General features: G+C 43.0%; 1 protein-coding gene across 3 annotated transcripts in view; it reads right to left on the reverse strand.

The window, feature by feature from the left end:
- LOC139267267 (ras GTPase-activating protein 1-like) overlaps positions 1-24,985 on the reverse strand; it is a 237,031-nt gene that overhangs the window by 99,291 nt on the left and 112,755 nt on the right. For all 3 annotated transcript variants that reach the window (XM_070885318.1, XM_070885309.1, XM_070885326.1), the window contains exons 8-11: positions 24,330-24,480; positions 16,000-16,078; positions 13,308-13,428; positions 8,107-8,263 (exon numbers count right to left, since the gene is read on the reverse strand). In XM_070885318.1, coding sequence (XP_070741419.1) covers positions 8,107-8,263; positions 13,308-13,428; positions 16,000-16,078; positions 24,330-24,480 — 508 coding nt within the window. The remainder of the gene's footprint in view (positions 1-8,106; positions 8,264-13,307; positions 13,429-15,999; positions 16,079-24,329; positions 24,481-24,985) is intronic.

A 24,985-nucleotide genomic window follows, 5' to 3' on the forward strand; every position in this document is an offset into this window, starting at 1 on the left:
AGGGAAGAGAAGATGATGGGTGGAGGGGAGGGAGGGAAGAGAAGATGATGGGTGGGGGGGGGAGGGAGGGAAGAGAAGATGATGGGTGGGAGGGAGGGAAGAGAAGATGATGGGTGGGAGGGAGGGAAGAGAAGAGAAGATGATGGGTGGGAGGGAGGGAAGAGAAGAGAAGATGATGGGTGGGGGGGGGAGGGAGGGAAGAGAAGATGATGGGTGGAGGGGAGGGAGGGAAGAGAAGATGATGGGTGGGGGGGAGGGAGGGAAGAGAAGATGATGGGTGGGGGGGGAGGGAGGGAAGAGAAGATGATGGGTGGGGGGGGAGGGAGGGAAGAGAAGATGATGGGTGGGGGGGGGGGGAGGGAGGGAAGAGAAGATGATGGGTGGGGGGGGGAGGGAGGGAAGAGAAGATGATGGGTGGGGGGGGAGGGAGGGAAGAGAAGATGATGGGTGGGGGGGAGGGAGGGAAGAGAAGATGATGGGTGGGAGGGAGGGAAGAGAAGATGATGGGTGGGAGGGAGGGAAGAGAAGATGATGGGTGGGAGGGAGGGAAGAGAAGATGATGGGTGGGAGGGAGGGAGGGAAGAGAAGATGATGGGTGGGGGTGGAGGGAGGGAAGAGAAGATGATGGGTGGGTGGGGGGGGGGGGGAGGGAAGAGAAGATGATGGGGGGGGGGGGGAAGAGAAGAGAAGAAGAATGGGGGGGGGGGGGAAGAGAAGAGAAGAAGATGGGGAGGCGGGTGGTGGAGAAGACGACGACAATGCCGGGCCCCGCCGAGGACTTCGGGCGGGGCCCGCAAGCAGCCGGTGCCGGGCTGCCGCCGACGCTTCGGGCGGGTCCCGCCCCCAGCGAGAGGCCGGGCGGGTGGGCCCTGCCGACGAGGTATGATGCGCAGGCCACTCGGCCGGGGATAGGAACGGCGTCCCTTCGGCCTGGGATAGGGTCGTCGCCCCGGAGACAGGAACTACAGTGCACGCACGCAGCTGCCGGCACTGTTTTTGGCGCAGGGCTGTAGCTCCGCCCCTAGCAGCTCCTGCTGCGCAGCGCCGAGGTGGAAATGGGCCTACAGCCATCTGAGAATCGCGAGGTAAGTATTTGGCGCAATTTTTGTTCTATAAATTAGGCGGGCCTCTCCGATGTGTGCCATTCGAGCGGGCGGCCAAAACTTGACCCCTCTGATTCTATGAAAATAAACTTTTTTTGATATATGGTTGTGAAGCTGTGCACTGCACTACCAGAGTTAATGATTGAAGAAGCAGGAAGTTAAAAATTACTTCCAGTGCTACACCCTGGTGAACACAAGAATAATAGAATAAGACAGATTAATGCGTGGCTGGAGAAGTGACGCAGGAAGGGCTTCAGATTCCTGGGGCATTGGGACCAGTTCTGAGGCAGAAGGGATCTGTTCAGAGCTGGGACCGATGCCCCTGCAAGGATGTTAGCTAGTGCTATGGGAAGGGTTTAAACTAATTTGGCAGGGAGATCGGCATCAGGATGAAACATTAGCGATTTTAAAGGGGAGCAGAACAGACGCACCTGGAGGTGTATGTATACAAATCTTCGATGGTGGCAGGACAAATTAAGATGACTTAAAAGCAGAATGGCACCAGGGATGAGGGACTTCAGTTATGTGGAAAGACTGGAGAAGTTGGAGTTGTTCTACTTAGAGCAGAAGGTTAAGAGGAGATTTAATAAAGATGTTCAAAACCATGAACAGTTTTGCTAGAGGAAATAAGGAGAAACTGTTTCCAGTGGCAGAAGCGTAACAAGAGGACACAAATTTAAGGCCATTGGCATATGATCTAGAGGTGACACGAAGAAACATTTTTTCACGCAGCGAGTTACGATGATCTGGAATGCACTGCCCTGAAAGTGTGGTGGAAGCAGATTCAACAGTAATTTTCAAAATTGGATAAATGCTTGAAGGGAAAAAGTATACAGGGCTATGGGTTATGAGAAGGGGCGTGGGACTAATTGGATAGCTCTGGCAAAGGCACGATGGGGCTAATGGCCTCCTTTTGTGCTGCATCGAATATGATATTATGACACGAAGAGACGATTCAACATTTAAGCTGAGGTTAGATAGATGCTTTGAAGGAAAGTAGCAAACAAGGAAATAGCAATAGAGTTGAAAGAAAAAAAGACTTCCATTTATATAGCGCCTTTCACTACCACCAGACGTCGCAAAGCGTTTTGCAGCCAATGAAGTACATTTGGAGTGTTGTAATGTGGGAAACACGGGAGCCAATTTGCCGACAGCAAGCTCCCACACACAGCAAAGTGATCATGACCAGATGATCTATTTTCTTTTGACCGAGAGATAAATATTGGCCAGGACATCAGGGATAATTCCCCTGCTCTTATTCGAAGTAGTGCCATGGGTTCTTTTACATCCACCCGAGAGCAGACGGGGCTTCGGTTTAAACTCTCATCCGAAAGACGGCACCCAAGTGTAGCGCTCCCTCAGAACTGCACTGGAGTGTCATGCTCAAGTCCCTGGAGTGGGACTTGAACCCACAACCTTCTGACACAGAGGCAAGTGTGTTACTCACAGCCACAGCTGACACTGCTCCACATGACCAGCAGTCCCAATCATATATGACAGTTGTCACATAGAATTAGGACTGCTGGTCATGGAGGATAAATATTAAAATGGACTGGTTAAGCTGCATGGCCTATTTCTGTGTCGTAATTCCATGAATCGCACAGTCTTGGTACCTCCTCAGCACTTCCCAGCAGGACACAGTACAATATTTCTCGTCTCCATATAGTAAATCAAAGAATAAAATTTAAAATAAAAGAATGCTAACCATCTTTCTTGCCAAGTATTAACGAAAAATGTTAGGAAAGGATAAAAATGTAGTCATTATAAAGGATCAATTTTCAAAACAAATGCCTTCGAACAACATCTGTGATCTTTCAAACCTGTATTCTGCATTTATGCAGCATTTGAATACTGGTACATTAATTATTTTGGCTACTCTCACTATTAGTTCCCATATAATCTTAAAAATGAGTGTCAAAAAGTCACATTTTTGATGAAAAGTCTGGGTAATTTTGGTAAAAGAGTTTGCAAAATATTCTTTACAAGCACACAATAAGCAAATAAGGCACTTTTATGAAGAAAAGCACTTAAAACACTGCAAATTCATCAACAGATAGCAAAGTTAGGTAACAAAAATCTCAGTTTTGCAAGCATGTTTAGTGACAACTTATAAATTGATTAATTTACTATTTTAAGGGTTCAAAGTAGATTGCCAGCAAACCGAAGGAAGTTCCTGTTTTCTTGGCTAACTGTTTTTCAGTTCACGTACTGGCATCAAAATAAACATTACCTTAAATAATGCCATTCAATATGAGGCACAGTTTTAATACTGCAATATTAATCACAGGTTAGGAGAAATTGGTTTTCTCAGGATTGCTGAGGCATGGAATGCTTTGCCACAAGCAGTGGTTGAGGCATCATTCAAGGGAAAAATTGATAAATATTTGAAGCAGGGAAACCAAGAAAGAACAGGGTGTGGGATTTAGTTTTGGATCGTTCTAGCAAGAACTGACACAAATCAGGTGATCTCTTTCTGTCCCGTAAACTTCTATGGTATTGTATATACACACCAATAAAAACAATTTTAAACTATAAATAAATTTAAAACTTTAATAAAAACAGGAAATAGTTACTGACAACTTCCACATTTTAACACCTGGATGAGTAAACTTATCTAGAGCGCTGGAATATTTGAAACAAATCTTTTAGTTTTCAATATTTTGTATTTTTGTACATCAAGATTCAAAATAAAAATATTTAATTCTTAAGCTACAGATAGGTGCCCAATGAATCAGTCATTTTCTGCATCCTATGTATAGTAACTTTTTTTTGTCTCTCAAAAGGAGGAATACAACCATTGGGGAAAGAATACTTTTCCCTCCATCAGCATCAACCTTTCCAAGTCATGTAGTTTTTGCACAGTAAAGCTTTTTCCACTCTGTTCCAACAGTGTCTCTTAAACCTGCCTCAGAAGTGCACTAACTACTAAATACGCATTTTCACTTCTCATACTAAACAACTTAATATACATAACATTAGAAGATAAGAATTAGGAACAGGAGTAGGCCATCTAGTCCCTCGAGCCTGCTCCGCCATTCAACAAGATCATGGCTGATCTGGCCGTGGACTCAGCTCCACTTACCCGCCCGCTCCCCATAACCCTTAATTCCCTTATTGGTTAAAAATTTATCTATCTGTGACTTGAACACATTCAATGAGCTAGCCTCAACTGCTTCCTTGGGCAGAGAATTCCACAGATTCACAACCCTCTGGGAGAAGAAATTCCTTCTCAACTCGGTTTTAAATTGGCTCCCCCATATTTTAAGGCTGTGCCCCCTAGTTCTAGTCTCCCCGACCAGTGGAAACAACCACTCTGCCTCTATCTTGTCTATCCCTTTCATTATTTTAAATGTTTCGATAAGATCACCCCTCATCCTTCTGAACTCCAACGAGTAAAGACCCAGTCTACTCAATCTATCATCATAAGGTAACCCCCTCATCACCGGAATCAGCCTAGTGAATCGTCTCTGTACCCCCTCCAAAGCTAGTATATCCTTTCTTAAGGTGACCAAAACTGCACGCAGTACTCCAGGTGTGGCCTCACCAATACCCTATACAGTTGCAGAAGGACCTCCCTGCTTTTGTACTCCATCCCTCTAGCAATGAAGGCCAATATTCCATTCGCCTTCCTGATTACCTGTTGCACCTGCAAACTAACTTTTTGGGATTCATGCACAAGGACCCCCAGGTTCCTCTGCACCGCAGCATGTTGTAATTTCTCCCCATTCAAATAATATTCCCTTCTACTGTTTTTTTTCCCCCCCAAGGTGGATGACCTCACACTTTCCGACATTGTATTCCATCTGCCAAACCTTAGCCCATTCGCTTAACCTATCTAAATCTCTTTGCAGCCTCTCTGTGTCCTTCACACAACCCGCTTTCCCACTAATCTTTGTGTCATCTGCAAATTTTGTTACACTACACTCTGTCCCCTCTTCCAGGTCATCTATGTATATTGTAAACAGTTGTGGTCCCAGCACCGATCCCTGTGGCACACCACTAACCACCGATTTCCAACCCGAAAAGGACCCATTTATCCCGACTCTCTGCTTTCTGTTCGCCAGCCAATTCTCTATCCATGCTAATACATTTCCGCTGACTCCGCGTACCTTTATCTTCTGCAGTAACCTTTTGTATGGCACCTTATCGAATGCCTTTTGGAAATCTAAATACACCACATCCATCGGTACACCTCTATCCACCATGCTAGTTATATCCTCAAAGAATTCCAGTAAATTAGTTAAACATGATTTCCCCTTCATTAATCCATGCTGCATCTGCTTGATTGCACTATTCCTATCTAGATGTCCCGCTATTTCTTCCTTAATGATAGTTTCAAGCATTTTCCCCACTACATGTTAAACTAACCGGCCTATAGTTACCTGCCTTTTGTCTGCCCCCTTTTTTTTTTAAAAAAACAGGAGGCGTTACATTAGCTGCTTTCCAATCCGCTGGTACCTCCCCAGAGTCCAGAGAATTTTGGTAGATTATAAAGAATGCATCTGCTATAACTTCCACCATCTCTTAATACCCTGGGATGCATTTCATCAGGACCAGGGGACTTGTCTACCTTGAGTCCCGTTAGCCTGTCCAGCACTACCCCCCCTAGTGATAGTGATTGTCTCAAGGTCCTCCCTTCCCACATTCCTGTGACCAGCAATTTCTGGCATGATTTCTGTGTCTTCCACTGTGAAGACCGAAACAAAATAATTGTTTAAGGTCTCAGCCATTTCCACATTTCCCATTATTAAATCCCCCTTCTCATTTTCTAAGGGACCAACATTTACTTTAGTCGCTCTTTTCCGTTTTATATATCTGTAAAAGCTTTTACTATCCGTTTTTATATTTTGCGCAAGTTTACCTTCGTAATCTATCTTTCCTTTCTTTATTGCTTTCTTAGTCATTCTTTGCTGTCGTTTAACATTTTCCCAATCTTCTAGTTTCCCACTAACCTTGGCCACCTTATACACATTGGTTTTTAATTTGATACTCTCCTTTATTTCCTTGGTTATTCCTTCTCTTACCGCCCTTTTTCACTGGAATATATTTTTGTTGAGCACTATGAAAGAGCTCCTTAAAAGTCCTCCACTGTTCCTCAATTGTGCCACCGTTTAGTCTGTTTCCAGTCTACTTTAGCCAACTCTGCCCTCATCTCACTGTAGTCCCCTTTGTTTAAGCATAGTACACTTGTTTGAGACACTACTTCCTCACCCTCAATCTGTATTACAAATTCAACCATACTGTGATCACTCATTCCGAGAGGATCGTTTACTAGATCATCGTTTATTATTCCTGTCTCATTACACAGGACCAGATCTAAGATAGCTTGCTTCCTTGTAGGTTCTGTAACATACTGTTCTAAGAAAAAATCCCGTATGCATTCTATGAATTCCTCCTCCAGGCTACCCCGTGCGATTTGATTTGACCAAATCGATATGTAGGTTAAAATCCCCCATGATTACTGCCGTTCCTTTTTCACATGCCTCCATTATTCCCTTGATTATTGTCCGCCCCACCGTGAAGTTATTATTTGGGGGCCTATAAACTACGCCCACCAGTGACTTTTTCCCCTTACTATCTCTAATCTCCACCCACAATGATTCAACATTTTGTTCATGAGAGCCAATATCGTCTCTCACAACTGCCCTGATATCATCCTTTATTAACAGAGCTAGCCCACCTCCTTTCCCTTCTTGTCTATCTTTCCAAATTGTTAGATACCCCTGTATGTTTAATTCCCAGTCTTGGCCACCCTGCAACCACGTTTCTGTAATGGCCACCAAATCATACCCATTTGTAACTCATTTACTTTATTTCGAATGCTGCGTGCGTTTAGGTAGAGTGTTTTAATACTAGTTTTTCAACCATGATTTTTAGTTTTGAACCCTCCTGCAGCCCCTTTATATTCATACATATTGTCCCTTCCTATCACCTTGTGGTTTACACTTACCCCAGTGCTACTCTGCTCTGTTGCCTCCTGTCTTTTGCATTCTTTCTTGGGGTCCTGTTCATCTGAGCTCTCACCCACTCTAACCAGCTCAATGGTTCAAATGAGTTTGCCAATTTACTATCTACCTGCATTGACTGCAAGCTATTTTATATTGCAAGTCCACAAGCATTAGAAATTCAGACTGCCAAAACATAATTCACAAAGGATCCCTAGAGCCCACAGAAGGAGAGAGATTTCAATCTCACTGTTTTGGACTGGATTCAAGCTGGGTTCCCAGAAGTGAAAGGATAGTGCGCGAATCAAACATTACCAGAAGCTCATGGAATGATTCAATATGTGCAATTCACTATTTACGAGGGTTACACTGATGGCTATTTTGAGTGGAAGTGTGGTGAGGGCAGGTGTCCTTAACGGAATTTTAGAAAATGAGCAAATGAATCCTGACTAATAGAGAAATTCTGTGGAAATGAAAATTGGAGATTTGTGAATTCAATGGAACTGAAAAAAAAAATCTGCACTTACCTATTGCTTCTATTTATAATTTAAAATCTAATTAAGCCCTCAACTTACTGAAGACACAAATAAGTGTAGCTAGCTTCTAGATCACACAATATTGAAAGTAACAATGCCTGATGAATAAAATTCAGTTTTCCAGATTGCCACCGTTATTGTGATGACCAAACTATCAATACACTGAATGTTTAGACAGTTATTAGTATGCTTGCTTTGGTAATAAACTGTAAAGTGTTGAGAGGAAATATATTCTCAAGTTTTGTTAATGTGCAGACTGGTCATGTGAATAGGTGTCACGATGCTCTTTTTAAATGGACCCTGATGAAGGAAAGACATATTTTGTTCAAAATTTTAAAAAGTTATAACAAACTCATTACAATTGCAAATAAGTAATATAAAATGCATACCCATGATAATTAGATTGGGGAGGGGAAAAGAAAAGGGAACATTAGAAATTCCTTGCATAAAGGACTTTAAAATGTCTTAAAATACTTATTACAAAAAGCTAGCACTTAAGTTCAAGTGTATAAATATCTTCACCTGCCAAACAGACTGTCATGAACTCCATATACAGTACAAACGCTGAGGTCTATTAATCCTTTTGGTTTTGTGGCTCTCTTTTCACTTTCAAAATAGATTAGCTGGGAGTCATTCCCCTCCAAAATGAAGTACAAGTTTTTCCATCGTTTACCTTTGCCTGAAACAAATAACAAATCCAAGATTTGTGCGTCACAATATAAAAGAAAAGGACATTCCAAAAGCAGAGTTCAACATTTATTCTGCTATCAAAATATAGTTGTGTCTCATCACTATTCTGGCAACAGTGAGATCAATTTCAGTTTTATTAAGTTGAGAGTTGCACGGTGCAGAGATGTGCCTGGAAGCTAGGGCGTCTTCCAGCTTGTGAAGGGAAATGTCAGAGTGAGCCAAGTACATTCGACTGTTCCCTTACACCTTTTAGCAGCTAGCTACAGGGGAAAGCTTAGGAGCATACCACACCATCACCCATTTAGCTGCAGAGGAGGGTAATTTTACTCAAATTCCCTCACTAAAAAGTACAATTAAAAAAAAAAAATAGTTTTTATTCATTCCTGGGATGTGGGCATTGCTGGCAAGGCCAGATTTTATTGCCCATCCTCAATTACCCTAGAGAAGGTAATGGTGAGCCACCTTCTTGAACCGCTGCAGTCCGCATGGTGAAGGTATTCCCACAGTGCTGTTAGGAAGTTCCAGGATTTTTACCCAGCGACGATGAAGGGAAAGGCGATATATTTCCAAATCAGAATGGTGTGTGACTTAAAGGTGATGGTGTTCCCATATGCCTGCTGCCCATGGTCTTCTAGGTGGTAGAGGTCGCGGGTTTGGGAGATGCTGTCAAAATAAATAAATAATTTGCAGTTGAGGAACAATATTGAAATTTGCAACAAAATCAATTTGGGGGGGGGGGGGGTAGGATACACTGTGTTAGGCTTTTGAAAGACTACAGGAGGACACGGATGAATTGGTTCAAATTATTGGACAATTCAAAAAATAAATTGTGTAAAAAATGATTGCGTTATCAAGAATAGACTGTAATAGATAGTGGAAGCAAGAAGGAGGAAATGGAATGCACTTAAATAGTAAGATTTTAAAATAAATAGAGGAACAGAGGAATTTTGATGTGCAGGTCTATCAAATCATTAAATTGTGGCAGCAAAAGTAGAAAAGGCTAACTAAATGTTCAGTTTAATATCGAGAATACAAAAGCAAGGAGGAAATGCTAAACTCATACAAGACCTTGGGCTGCAGTTAAGTACTGTATAGTTTTGGGAAAGATATAAAAGCAATAGAGAAGATACAGCACAAAATCACTAGGATGTTACCAAGGATTATGGATAACAATTATGAAGAGACACTTGAGAAGTCAGGATTTTTTTCCCCCACAAGAGCAAAGAAGATCAAGAGGTGACCTGAGAGAGGGCATTGATATTTTGATGGTTTAACAATAAATAGTAATAGCTTGTTTATAGGGATTACCAAGACTGTAACAAAGCAGCACAAATTTTAGATCATAAAAATAATTAAAGGGAAAAAAATTATTTTCACAGAGTGGTTATAATGAAGAATTAACTAGCACAAGCCATTGCTGAAGCAGATTACATAATTTATTTTAAAGAAAGGAATAGGCTGCTTAAAAAATAAACAGTAAGGGCCAAGGTGAGCAAGACCAAGCGGCACAGCGCACAGGCGATGGGTCCCATTACTTGTTTCTGTGATGCAACATGCTAATATATCCATTTTCTTTTAAAATGGAAAACATCACAGGTTTTGTGTAGGTTATAGAATGAATTTAGTGATGTAGATTGTTGACTGTTAAGGCCCTGACCTAAGTGTAGAGAAGGGTGGCCAAATGAAACCTAGGGTTCTTGTTATTGGGGTAGGCTCTAAGAATTGAGGGCCATTTCCCTTAGACATGTGCTTAGAGGGATTTGATTGAAGTTTTTTAAACTATAAAGGGATTAAATTCTGTCAAATTGGATAGGTTACACGTGATCAATAGGCAGTTGAGAGAGATGGTAGGAAATATTTTTTTAGAGGCAGTTCCTTCAAACCAATTATAAAAGCATGTGTCAAGTATAGATTCCTTAAAAAGGGAGCTGGGCAAGTTTAGCGAGAGAAGCATATTCCAGTTATGATATATATTATAGTTTAGCTTGGATTAGAAAGATTTACAAATTACTATGGTTTCCTGGAGTCTTTGCTAGATTATCTTGAGTCAAACAGAAATGTCCCCATGTTTTTCTCAAATGGGCCTCAACTTCACCCACCCCACCTTTTTTCAGTCTCTCCCAGGAGATTGTGATTAAGGAGTAGGTCAATGCTTCACCATGTCTAGATAGGGCAGGCTTGATGGACCAATGTTCTTTTCCTGTCATTTTTGTACGTGTTCTGTACATACAGTCAGTTAGCTATACCCCAAGGTAAAACAAGGGGCTAAAACAGTAAGATACTGACTCTCTCAACCCCTCCATGGTCTCTAAATTTCAGACTGCTTGAAATTTCTTCTGAGGGTTGTAAATCTGTGGAATTCACTGCCTCAGAGAGCTGTGGAAGCTGGGGCATTGAATAAATTTAAGACAGAAATAGACAGTTTCTTAAACGATAAGGGAATAAGGGGTTATGGGGAGCAGGTGGAGACACGACTCTGGATCAGTTCCTATGGACTGGAGGGTTGCTAATGTAACACCACTTTTTAAAAAAGGAGGGAGAGAAAACGGGTAATTATAGACCGGTTAGCCTGACATCGGCGGTGGGGAAAATGTTGGAATCAATCATTAAGGATGAAATAGCAGCGCATTTGGAGAGCAGTGATAAGATTGGTCCAAGTCAGCATGGATTTATGAAAGGGAAATCATGCTTGACAAATTTTCTGGAATTTTTTTGAGGATGTAACTAGTAGAGTGGACAAAGAAGAACCAGTGGATGTGGTGTATTTGGACTTTCAAAAGGCTTTTGACAAGATCCCACACAGGAGATTGGTGTGCAAAATCAAATCACATGATATTGGGGGTAATGTACTGACGTGGATTGAGAACTGGTTGGCAGTCAGGAAGCAGGGAGTCGGGATTAACAGGTCCTTTTCAGAATGGCAGGCAGTGACTAGTGGAGTGCCACAGGGCTCAGTGCTGGGGCCCCAGCTCTTTACAATATATATTAATGATTTAGATGATGGAATTGTGTGTAATATCTCCAAGTTTGCAAATGACACTAAATTTGATGGGGTGTGAGCTGTGAGGAGGACACTAAGAGGCTGCAGGGTGACTTGGACAGGTTAGGCGAGTGGGCAAATACATGGCAGATGCAGTATAATGTGGATAAATGTGAGGTTATCCACTTTGGGGGCAAAAACACGAAGGCAGAATATCTGAATGGCGGCAGATTAGGAAAAGGGGAGGTGCAGCGAGACCTGGGTGCCATGGTTCATCAGTCATTGAAAGTTGGCATGCAGGTACAGCAGGCGGTGAAGGCGACAAATGGTATGTTGGCCTTCATAGCAAGGGGATTTGAGTATAGGAGCAGGGAAGTCTTGCTGCAGTTGTACAGGGTCTTGGTGAGGCCCCACCTGGAATATTGTGTTAGTTTTGGTCTCCTAATCTGAGGAAGGACGTTCTTGCTATTGACGGAGTGCAGTGGAGGCTCACCAGACTGATTCCAGGGATGACTGGACTGACATATGAGGAGAGACTGGATCAACTGGGCCTTTATATACTGGAGTTTAGAAGGATGAGAGGGGATCTCAGAAACATATAAGATTCTGACTGGACTGCACAGGCTAGATGTGGGAAGAATGTTTCCGATGTTGGGGAAGTCCAGAACCAGGGGACACAGTCTTAGGATAAGGGGCAGGCCATTTAGGACTGAGATGAGGAGAAACTTCTTCACTCAGTTGTTAACCTGTGGAATTCCCTGCTGCAGAGAGTTGTTGATGCCAGTTCATTGGATATATTCAAGAGGGAGTTAGATATGGCCCTTACGGCTAAAGGGATCAAAGGGTATGGAGAGAAAGCAGGAAAGGGATACTGAAGGAATGATCAGCCATGATCTTATTGAATGGTGGTGGCAGGCTCGAAGGGCCAAATGGCCTACTCCTGCACCTATTTTCTATATTTCTATGTTAAGTGGAGCTGAGTCCATGATCAGATCAGCCATGATATTGAATGGCGGAGCAGGCTCGAGGGGCCGTATGGCCTACTCCTGTTCCTATTTCTTATGTTCTTATGTTTGTCCGAAATGCAGTACTGGATGAACAGAAATGTCCTCCAACTAAATATTAGGAAGACCGAAGCCACCGTCTTCGGTCTCCCCCACAAACTCCGTTCCCCAGCCACTGACTCCATTCCTCTCCCTGGCAAATATCTGAGGCTGAACCAGACTGTTTGCAACCTTGGTGTCATATCTTACCCAGAGATAAGTTTCCAATCACATATCCATTACCAAGACCGCCTATTTCCATCGCCCAACTCCATCCCTGCCTCAGCTCATCTGCTGCTAAAACCCTCATCCATGCCTTTTGTTACCTCTAGACTTGACTTTTCCAATGCACTCCTGGCTGGTCTCCCACGTTCTGCCCTCTGTAAACTTGGGGTTATTCAAAACTCTACTGCCAGAGTCCTAACTTGTACCAAGTCCCGTTCATCCATCACCCCTATGTTCGCTGACCTACATTGGCTCCCGTTAAGCAACGTCTCTATTTTAAAATTCTCATCCTTATTTTCAAATCCCTCCATGGCTTCATCCCTCCATATCTCGACTCTCCAGCCCCATAACCCTCAGATATCTGCCTTCCTTTAATTCTGGCCTCTTATCCCCGATTTCCTTCACACCATCATTGATGGCCATGACTTCAGCTGCCACGGCCTTAAGCGCTGGAATTCTCTCTCTCCTCCTCGCCCCCTCCCCAAAATCTCTTCGCCTCTATCTCTCTTTCCTCCTTTAAGATGCTCCTTAAAACCTACCTCTTTGATCAAGCTTTTGGTCATTAGGTCTAACATTTCCTTATGTGGCTCAGTGCAACGCTCCTTGGGTCTGTTTACTACATTAAAGGTGCCATATCAATACAAGCTGTTGTTGTATTTATGAATTCAATGACAGAAAACAATTTATTTCAGCAGTATCTTCATAAAAGAACAGGAATTTTGTAACAGAATGTTTGTTGAGTTTGACATCCCCTCACACAATCTCTTGAAATTATATTTTCTTACTCTTTTTCCAGAGGTAGCCATCCTTCACTATATTCTTATAAAGTGCATCCTTCGGCTTGCGCCGGATTGTATTGTATATTTCTCTACCATCAACAGAATCATCGAGTACTTGCTCTTGACGCTTAAAAAAAATTAAAATATTTCATTAGTTGCATCATTCCACTGCCAAATATTTTACAAATTACAAACTTAGAACTGCAAAAAAACAAACATAAAATTATGCAATGCCAACCCTAAAATCTTAATGTTGAAGTACACAGGTCCATGGCTATTAAATGACCACCAGTTCAACTCTAAATATTCTACAAAAGTTACTAATACTAGATAACAACTGGTCTTGATCACTGACAGTCCACAATTCTAATGCAACACTAACAGAAACTGAGATTCATATCCAAGACGTAGCAGCACTGCTTTGTCCTGTAGATATAAAAATTGAATCAGGAAACCTGCTGGTTGCCTTTTAAACCTAATTTTGATCGCGTCAAGCTCATGCAAAGAAAGGTGAAAAGATATAATTCACAATTAGAACTGTCAAACAGAGGGGAGATTAAAAGAGAGGTATATAACTGGGTCTTATAGTCTAGATTTCTTTGATTTCTTGCTCACTGTACCGCTATACAGACTGGAAGCAATAAAATAAATGTTTGGGTTATCAGTCCTACAGTCATCAGGTCACAATTTAAGAATTACTGTGCCTCCAATACTTTCATTGTTTACAAGTGCGGGTGAAGAACCAAGTATTCCTTACTGTACTTAATCTGCGTAGTTACAATCGCTACTGTTTAGTGTTACTTAATATATAGGAATTGGCAGTTTTAAAGCCTGAAATATGATCTTGACTGTTTATCTCTCTGAAATTGTTTGTAGAAATTATGAATTAGAGGTAATCCATATTTTTCCAGTTTACATATGGACAGTAAATGATATTTAATGGCCCAGAATTTGGGGTTGTAATGATGGCGAAACAGTCAGCGTTCACCATCATTACACTGTGAAACGGACAGCAACTTCTGCGCAAATCTACACATGCGCAATTAAACGTGGAAATCCAGAAGTTGTCGTCAGTAATTGCCTGCTCCTCCACAGGTTGTAATCCCTGCAGGCGGCAATCAATTGAAATCACTGAAATGACAAGAACTTCAGCTTTGACGCTCTAATATCGCTGCTAAAAGCCTTATTCAATGAGGTGTCATAACTATTGCTGAACAACTGTTCCAGCCCTAAAAACTCATTTCGTATTTGTGGAATGTCATTTTTTCCATTATAATAAAAACTGCCAGGCTTTTAATATAGATTATATATATTTGTTTTAAGTTTCTTCTATTTCAACTTCTATCTTAATCACATGTGTATGTCCCAATCTTTATTTTTACCTCAGTTACATTTATTAAACTGAAGGATAATCAGAGGAGATTTACAAGAATGTTGCCTGGACTGGAAAATTTTGGCTATGAGGAAAGATTGGAGATGCTGGGTCTGTTTTCTATGGAACAAAGGAGGCTGAGGGGAGACCTGATTGAGGTGTATAAAATTATGAGGGGCCTGGATAGAGTGGATAGGAAGGACCTGTTTCCTTTAACAGGAGTCAACAACCAGGGGGCATAGATTTAAAGTAATTGGAGGGTGGTATAGAGGAGATAAGGGGGGGAAATTTCTTTACCTAGAGGGTGGTGGGGTCGGGAACTCACTGCCTGAAAGGGCGGTAGAGGCAGAAAGCCTCACCATATTTAAAAAATACTTGGATGTGCATTTAAATTGCCGTAACCTACAGGGCTACAGACCAAGAGCTAGAAAGTGGGATTTGGCTGGATAGTTCTTGGTCGGCCGGCGCAGACACGATGGGCCAAAATGGCCTACTTCCGTGCTGTAAATTTTTATGATTCTATGATTCTATGATTCTAATCAGTGCATTCTACTTCCTGGTTGAGAATTCTTCGATGTTACTGGCTGCTCAGCCAGCTTGATGACATTACTGTTACTGGACATCCGCTAGACTTGATGCCAAAATCAAATTAACATCGGGAAAGGTGAAGTCGACACCACAGATCACTAGATCTTTGCGGACAGCTTTCTTAGAGGTCAGTGGCAGGCACCATTACTTCGCCACTGACTGCAAAATCCAGGCCAATTGTTTGCCTCGGCACACTACATGCTATGTTCGGGAGTATGGACTCATCTATGGATACTAATTTTTGCATCAAGCACGAGTTGAAAGCATCACGAGGGGTGCATGAATTGCAAAAATTAAGTCTTCCCTCAAAGCTCTAACAAAAACAAATTTCCTATCTTGATGGGTGCCTATCACATTGAGGATATGCTCTTCCTCTAGAGAAATTGTACAATGTGTACCTGGATTTTGTCTAATTGCTCCATTTTTACATATACCAGGCTCTGAAATCTGTGGATTGAAATCTACTAGTGTACATATTTTATATTCTCAGCAAAATATTAAAAGAGTACCAAAATTATGTAAACAGGATTAAAAAACAATTAGATGTAACAGAAACCACTCTTACAAAACGGAATCAACATACATCACTCCATCTTCAAAGTTTAGCCTATACACATTTAAAACGGGCCTGGTGGTAAGGCCAGCGATAAAATGTATAGATTAAAAAATAGTTTTAACAAGATCATGTGACTCATTTTATAAGGCAGTTTCATTGGTTTTGTACAGATCTTAACTCACCAGCAAGGGGACAGGGTCTTTGAGGTAATAGCCTTCAACAATCTGCTCCTTCCTATAGTGCTCAATGATTTCCTCTATACTGTAATAAAAAGTGTACATATTTTTAAACGGATAGTCAAAATCACTTGAGAATACCAAAAACTATTTTTGGTTGCTATTACTTTTTGAACTTAATAGACATTAAATTGTCTATATTTCGAGCTCACCTGACTAATAGACTGAATACATGCATCCTCAATTACCGGCATGCAAGTTCAACTTATTATGGGGAACAATGCAAAACAGTTCACAAATAACTCCTCACATTTAAACTGTATTCCAATTCATATTGTTTCTCTTTAGGATTCTGAAACAAGATACTATGGGGCCGAAATTGCCCCACGCTGGGTTTGGGACGCATAATTTGAATTAAGTGAAAAGTTTGTATGTTTGTAATTTCAGCACTTTGTTTCCCAAATTAGAGAGCTGCATTGTTGCAGTGCTAAATGGCCTCCGCATGGCGCTGGAGGGGCAGTGTTGGAAATGTTCACCTAATTTCAAGCGAGTCTCATTCAGTCATAACAAGTCATCTGGTCATTGGGCTCCTTAAAGGGGATGCCATGCAGGTTTGTTCTGCTGATTCTTGTTCTTCACAGTTGAGTAGTTGCTTAGTGAGGGCCATCATGGCAGCTGGGAGAGGCAGCACAAGGGCCACTCGGTTCTCAAGACGCCAAATTGGAGATACTGGTGGGGCAGTGGAGAACAGGAGGCGCATCCTTTTCCCTCCAACGGGGAGGTCCGCTCCACAGCTTCTCAGAGCTATCTGGGCAGAAGTGGCTGCCAAGGTGTCGAGCACCTCCATCCTTGACCGCACACCCACACTGTGTCACAAGAAGTTCTGCCACCTTACTCGTCTGGTCACAGTGAGTACATGTTCCTCCAACTCTAACCTATGAACCGGTGAGCCTCTGTCTGTTCCCACAATTCTTACAAGGCAGCCTCTGTGCAGACATAGCAAAGCATTTAATGCAGGATGTGTGTCATCTCAGTTATTGGCTCATTTGATGCTTTGCTTCGAATCATAGCTGCTTAAGCTGCCCATGCATTTACTTCACACACATAAGTGCACTGTTACTCACCAAGCTTCCTTTCTTTTGCAGGCCAAGATGACACACAACAGACTGCAGCAGCAAACAGGAGGGGGGGGGGGGGGGGAACCTGAACTGCACCAACTCAGAGTTGGAGGAGCGAGTATTTCGCCTTATGGGCCTGCAGGTTGCCATCCCCGTGGCAGTGGGGAATCGCCGAGCCCGCTGGGTCCAACATTGGTAAGTGAAAGCCTTCCTCTCATCCCACCTTCCATTTAAAGCAGGCGGCCTCATAATTTAGCAACTCCACATTCTGACCACCTTTTTTCCTGCATGACTGCCCCTCTTCCCTCACCTTGTGCCATTTGTTTTTAGACACTGCCCCACCCACGGCCCAGCCTGTGCCCGAGCCCCCCTCCCCCAATCCTGTCTGCAGGAAGAAAAAATGGGGGAGGAGGACGACAACGATCCAAGCACAGTGTCACTGCTTCTCACAGTCACTGCCACTCCATCATTGCAACTATCCACGGCGGTCACCCAGCCAGCCCAAACTGCCGCCGTTCAGCCGGAGGTACTTCAGTCTGTAGCCTGGTCTTCCAGGCCCAGAGCTGGTCGAGGGCATCCGAGGAGGCCATCTGTAGTCTCTGGCCCAAAAACACAGCAGCTTTCACCAGCCACGCTGCAGCCACAGAGGCACACTGCAGCGTAGTAGTAGGGTAGCTTCACGTAAAAGGGAATGTAAGGAGATGCACATGGGTGAATGATATACGTTAGTGATGTTGTACTTTTCACACAAATTTTGATTCTCTTCTTTACTGTTTGGTGTTGTATCTCATTTAATTTTTGGCCATGTGGTATGGAAGGAAGGGCTCATTAATGTGTTTATGGGGAGGCACAAAGGAAGCTGTAAGTGGCGAGAACCTTATTGGAACTGAGACTTTATGAGACGGTCTCGGACCTCCCTTACAGTATCGAGACACTGCGGGCACATCCTGCCTGCCAGCTGTGCCTCCTCCTGCAGCTCCCCCACCTCCTCCTCCTGAGGCGCAACAGAGATGTCTTCGGCCAATGGCTGTACCCTCATGATTGCCAGGTTGTGAAGCATGCAGCAGACAACGAATAGGGACACCCGGTCAGGCGAGTACTGCAGGACTCCTCCTGAGCGATCAAGGCAGCAGAACCGTTGCTTCAGCACTCCGATGGTCTGCTCAATGATGCTCCTGACTGACATTCTAAGAGTGCTGGGCAGGAGTGGTGGGGAGTCATATGCCAGGTGCATAGCGGGTAACCCTGGTCTCTGCATTAGGTGGTTGGAACAGAGCTGGTGCACTGGTCTGGCACAGGATGAAGGCACGTGGCTACTGCCAGGATAGTGTGCATGAACAGTCATTATTGTGCGTGTGGTCGCACACCAACTGCACATCGAGTGAGTTGCATCCATTTCAGTTTCGATAGATCTCAGGATTGCGGTGCGGAAACCTCAAGGCGGTTTATGTGCAGTCTATGGCACCATGGGGAAGCACGCCAGCCTGACAAAGCCAGTTGACCGGCTCCAGCTGCTTCTGTCTCGTCATAGAAAACAAGATGTATTCCATCATCCTCCTGTACAGGCTATCTGTGACGTCACGAATGGAACAATGGTCAGCAAACTGGGAGATGTTAAGAGATGGCTACTGTGGCTCTCTAGAACGATCCACTGGCATAGGAATTGAGGGCAACGGTGATCTTCACTGCTTCACCCTTGTTTGTGGCTTAAGGTCTGGCTGCAGCAGATGGCACAGCTCCATCACCACGTCTTTGGTAAATCGCAGCCTTCGGACACACTGCTCCTCAGTGAAGTGAATGTCGGAAAACTGTTGGCGAAACACCGTGTACATATAGCCTTCTGTTGGCACGTCTGTGCAAGCAAATTCCTCTGTCCACATCCTCATGAACCTCTTCATGTTGGTCCTGCTGCTGTGCCTCTGCCTGCTGCTCTTTGTTCCCCTCGCCTCTCCCTGTACCTTTCCATCTGCTGGTGTCTGTCCCTCTCCCTCATCCTCGGTGCATGGGCTTCTCCATGGGCCTTTGCCAGTGCCTCTTCCAGCGAGTGCCTTTCTCTTTCCCTCTCCCGATGCCTCTGCCTGGCTAAATGTGGTGCCATTGCCTTCTGCGAACCATCCTCCGATTGTCACTGCCAGCACTGAGCCCATGAGTGGCAAAGAGTGTTGTCGTCCCCAACTGGACCTGATGAGAGCAGGGGAGCAATGGAAGCCAAAGTAAACTGAAGGCCAGCAATCAATGATGGCAGTGGCACATGCAAAAAAAACAAAATGACTGCAACCTGGAGGAAAATTTGGCCGACAAAAAAATATATTCAACAGCACGCCTTTAAATATTGCTGGCAAAAGCAAAAGCGTTAGGTAGAAGAGCGCGGGACAATTTAATCTTCCAGGGCAGTCACGAGGTGATGTGCACGGTCATCACCGTACGCAGGAGCGTCGTCAGAGCATGGTGCAAAGCCGTAGCGCCATCAGCGAAGAGATGGGCAAATCTGCGCGGGTCAATGTGGCTACCATGCCCGCGCGCTAACTCATTATCGCTCCATTAGCAACAGGTGGAGGCGCTAACTGGCACTACACAAAGGGGCAATTTTGGCCCCTACTTCTCTCAAAGATCTCAAGCTGGTATTGTGTAAGCAAGATATTACCATACGAAACTACTTTCATGGAGTCTTGGTTGTAATGCCTAAATCTTAGAGTACCAGATTGAAGTATCTACTATGATCAACTATATAGCAGGGAAAAAAAATTATAGTAATGCAAACCCCACTGTCTCATAAATCATGAGAAATCATGTTGGTATTTTTGGTTTATAAACCTCATTAGTGGCTTTATTTCATCTCTAACAAGTCACAGCTCTTTATAAAAAATATATTACTGCATCTGAAAATGCTTTACAAATTTGTCAAAAATACCACCCGTTATCACCTCTCTTCGCGACTTATGGTAAATCTTCATTAAAAGTCGCTTTAGAGAGAGGGAGAGAGAGAGAGGGAGGGAGGGGGGGGGGGAAGAGAGAGAGAGAGAGAGAGAGAGAGAGAGAGAGAGAGAGAGAGAGAGAGAGAGAGAGAGAGAGAGAGAGTGAAGGGTGAAGGGAGAGAAGCGAGGGAGGACGAGGAGAGAGAGGCAGGCAGGGAGGGAGGGACGGCAGGAATGGCCGTGGGGAGGGAGGGGCAGCGAGGGACAAAAAAAAAATCAGCTTGCCACCTCAGGTAACCTAGCCAGGCAGCAGCATACCTTGCTGAAGTTGATAGTGAAGTTGTCTTATTGGCAATAGCATACCATTATTGGGCATCTGACCACAAATGTTAATCTGTGCATGCAGACATTTGGTCTGTCAACATTTCAGGATAGTATTCAAATGTCAAGGTAAAGCTTCAATCAGACAAACAAACAAAACTGATGGGCAGGAATAGACCAGCTGGTCCATCAAGCCCATCAAGCCTACCCTCAAAGGCTCTTTGCTCTTGCATATTTTAAATCAGTGGTTCTCAAACCTTTTTGGTTGGAGGACCAGTTTACAAATCGATTAGTAATCATGGACCACCATCAGAATTATAGTATACAATAATCATATGAAAGTGCTGCATGTAAAGAGTGTTTTAATAAATTTTGAAGGAAACAGGTATTTACATATCAGTGAGATGGGTGTGCCTGCGCCTCTTATTGCAGAGTCTGTCTACCCTTCGTGATGTTTGACAATTTATTTAAAGCTGCGCCTGCGGTTTATGTTCCTACTTGATACATTAATTGTAAGTACCAGCTTAAAAACTAGTGCTCATCTACGAATATTAATTACAAACTTTAAAAAATATAAATATCATTTGAAATTAGCCAAAGCCTCAATTTTAATTCAATGCTAAAGAGCTAAAGAAGTGAAATTAAAAAGAACTCAAGACAAAAAAAGAAACCACTCAAAACCATACTGGTGATTGGGATCATCTGCTTCACACCTGTCTGCCGACAACATCATCAAACAAGCTTGTTCTTTTCGTGATCAGGGCGCTCCAGCAGGTCAGGAACAAGTCCTTGCAATTCCAGCTCTCAGCCAGTCCACACCCGGCCATCTCCAACCAGTGAGACGGGAACCCGAACTCTCCCCTCCCCTCCCCCAAAAAGCAACCGGGCAAGCTGACAGGCCCCAAGTGTCCAAAATCCCCTCCCGCCACACCACAACTTTGCCAGAACTTTCCAGCCCATAAATCAGTGCCGCAGCGTTAACGGGATTTCGGCTTGATTCAGCCCAGCGGTGATTTCAACTCGCCGACATCAATAATCCAAGATTATCTGACACAACTGGTTCGGGAAAAGTTTGCACAGTGAATATAAACCTTCCAGTAGACAGCACAAAGCCAGCAGGAGACTTGTGGTGAACAATGGCGACTTGCCTGTGGTTGAACTTTAAAACTTACTGACTCATAGAATAATACAGCACTGGAGGCCGCCATTTGGACCATCGAGTGCGCGCTGGCTCTTTCGAAGAGCAATCCAGTTAGTCGTCGTCCCCCATGCTCTTTCTCCATACTCCCACAATTTTTTCTCCTTCAAGTATTTATCCAATTCCTTTTGGAAGGCTACTGTTGAATCTGTATCCACCACCTAATCAGGCAGTGCTTTCTGCATCCTAACCATTCGTTTTGTAAACAAGTTTTTCCTCATGTCACCTCTGATTCTTCTGCCGATCACCTTAAATCATTGCCTTCAATCTTAAATTGAAGTCTTTAGAGAGTCCACATTTATTATACAAGGTGGACAGACCGCCCTGTAAGGATAACAGTGGAGAGGAAAGGAAAGTGTGTTTTCGGTATAAAGTACTTTTCCCATTTAGATAATTCAAAATGGTAATTAAAGCTCTTTTTAACCCAAGAAAAATGTAATGTCCTCACAGATAAAGACCAGCCACAGTGAATCTGAAAGCAGCTGCTCAAATGAGACAAATTAATAAGGATTTCTCAAGAAACCCAGTGGAAGGAAGAACGTTCTGTCTCCTCCTACATCACACTATCGGCAATTGTGCCACTAAGTGAATTACTTGGTAGGTCTGGTGAATGTAAGAAAAAATATGTACTACCATTCCCATGCACTGTAAACAAAACGTTTCTATTTTTCAGTCACCCTTCACCACATTACCAGCCAGCCAACCTCCCCTCTCCTTCCACAGAAACCAGTGAGTTCATTGGAAGGAACTGAAGTGTGAACACTCTGCTCCCGCCTCCTCCCCAATCCTCATTGAAAAATTGCAGACTGTAAAAATGAACCAGTGATCTTCTCCAACAAATAATTAGTGAATGATTCACGGACCCCCTGGAACATCTCCGCAGACCCATGGACCACTGTTTTAGTGTTGGTGCCAGAGATAGAGCTGCTTTTGGCTGAAGCCCCATGATCATATTTGATCTGGATCACTTTTAGAAATCAGGATGGCTGCTTTAAGTGGTATTGAATTTGGAGGCAGTAGAAACGTAAATTGTCCAGGTAGTATTAAGATTTTAAGACATCCTGGCCAGCGCAAACAGCAATTGATGACAACACAGCAGCTGAACTTGAAGGTTGAGCTGTTTTGTGATTTGATGCTAAAGGAAGTTACATTGGGCCTAAAACCTTCAAACTACTGTCTTCTCTCTGGTCTCTCAAAACTATTGTGGAACATTTGTTATGGGGCAAACTTGTAATCCATCCCTACTGAGGCTCTGACTGGGGGGGGGGTAGGGGAATGCTTTAGGAAGTGAAATTCTTTAGTGTCACTGCATTTAGACAAACTGATCTTGGATATTCTAGAAGAATTCTTTTCCAGCACTGAGTCGATTGCCTGTCTGGTGTCTAGAACAAGTTTCTACACCTTGAGGGACCAGAGGGAGGAATAAAAAACTATTAACCAATAAATGGTGATAATTTCTCTGGTGTAGGAAAGAATGGAATACATCTACTGCCTGAACAGGAAATAGAACTTGAAAGGCTTGTCTTCGATCACAGCTGTAACACAGAAAAGTGGGGAATAATTATGTGATTGAACAAAGCCTGAAACTTCAAAAAGGATGGCATACAGCGGATTTCCCTATCGGAATTGATTTTTTGAAATAAATTGTACCAGGAAATGTGCAAATGGAAAGGAATGCGGTATTCAAGATGGTAGTCAATTTGAACTTCCAATGTCAAAGCTTGTGGGAACAAGTGAACTCCAATTGTGATAATCCTACTGACGTGGATATTTTAAGCCGCTGAAGTTAACACTAACATTTTACTATTCCTGAGTATCATGAATTTGAATTCCTGCATCGACCACTTCGTGAAAATTGTACCAGAAAATAAAGGTCAATTTGTTTGGGAAACATACTGTACAATCAACTCCGAGTTGCCATTTAGAATAAGCACTAATGCAAACCACTAGTTAAATGGATCTGGAAAAAATTATAGAACAGGTTTTAAGTAAATGCAGAAGCAGGGAAAGTGGGGAGGGGAGGAAAGAACAAAAAGGTCAGTGATGAGGTGGAAAGCAGGAGAGATTAAATGACAAAAGATATGATAGTACAAAGCTTTTTCCAGTTCTGATAAAAGATCATCAGGTAAGTCAGGGGATATGGTTTATCTCTTACATTTGTTGGTATGTTCATAGTGTTCGCTGCCTGCCTCGGTTTTCTTGTTGCTTGTGCATTACATTCTTGATTTGTTGTTTTTGTCTTTGTGCTCTTTTATTTGTTTTATCTACTTTTGTTTGTTTTTGCTTTTGGGTAGGAAGTGGTAGGTAGCATTTATGGAAATGGAGCTGTTGAGGGCTACAAGTTGGAAGAAGCCATTTGATGAGGGTATGGAAATGAGGTTGTGCTGGTCGTGCAGCGTAGGATAGAACGGACTGGGGAGTAAGTGTAAAGTATGTTATTTGTACTCCATATAACCATTATTAATTAGCCAACTTTAATTTTTACATAATGGCATCTACAGAGAAAGAGAAAAGACCAAAGAGGAAAGTGCATCAAGCTTCAAGAGTTAATATTGTGCGACCTTCATCATCTGGCCTTGTGATCTAGACCGGCACCATCTGTAACAAGGACTGTCACTCAAGAATTGGACTCTTTAGACACTCACAATGCTGCAGTGTGGCAAGTAGCTGAATTGCTTTGGCACGTGCACTATCGTCTGTCGAGATGGCCGGTTGCCACATCAACTATAATTTTCAGTTACATCTAAACTTAATTTGCAAAACTGCATAAATAAAATTGGTTACCTGTTGTAATATCGGCCACCCATCATAAACTGATTGTTCGATGTTGGAGATATTTTAAATCGTTGTATATTTTCATTTGTCCGAAAATAAAGTGAGTAGTCACCCGGTGTGTTATCTGATGGTCTAACAAGAAATCCACATATTTGGCCCACTAAAGCAAAAAGAAGAAAATGCAGATTAATGATTCTATTTAATATCTTTAATGCAAGCAAGTTTGAAATTGTGTTTATTGGAAGTAGTTGGATTGGATGTAATTGTCCCCTAGCTTGCATTCTAGGGTCTTAAAAGAAGTGGCTGCAGAGATAGAGGATGCATTGGTTGTAATCTACCAAAATTCTCTGGATTCTGGAGCAGCAGATTGAAAAAAATCACAAATGCAATGTCCCTATTTAAAAAAAAAGGAGGCTGACAGAAAGCAGGAAACTATAGATCAGTTAGCCCAACATGTGTCATTGGGAAAATGCTGGAGTCCATTATTAAGGAAACAGGAGCAGGACATTTGGAAAAGCATGATTCAATCAGGCAGTCAACGTGATTTTATGAAAGGAAAATCATGTTTGACAAATTTGCTGGAGTTCTTTGAGAATGTAACGAGCAGGGTGGGATAAAGGGGAACCAGTAGATGTAATGTATTTGGATTTACAGAAGGCATACGA

Source organism: Pristiophorus japonicus, chromosome 1 (genome assembly GCF_044704955.1).
Source record: "Pristiophorus japonicus isolate sPriJap1 chromosome 1, sPriJap1.hap1, whole genome shotgun sequence".
Lineage (NCBI taxonomy): Eukaryota > Metazoa > Chordata > Chondrichthyes > Pristiophoridae > Pristiophorus > Pristiophorus japonicus.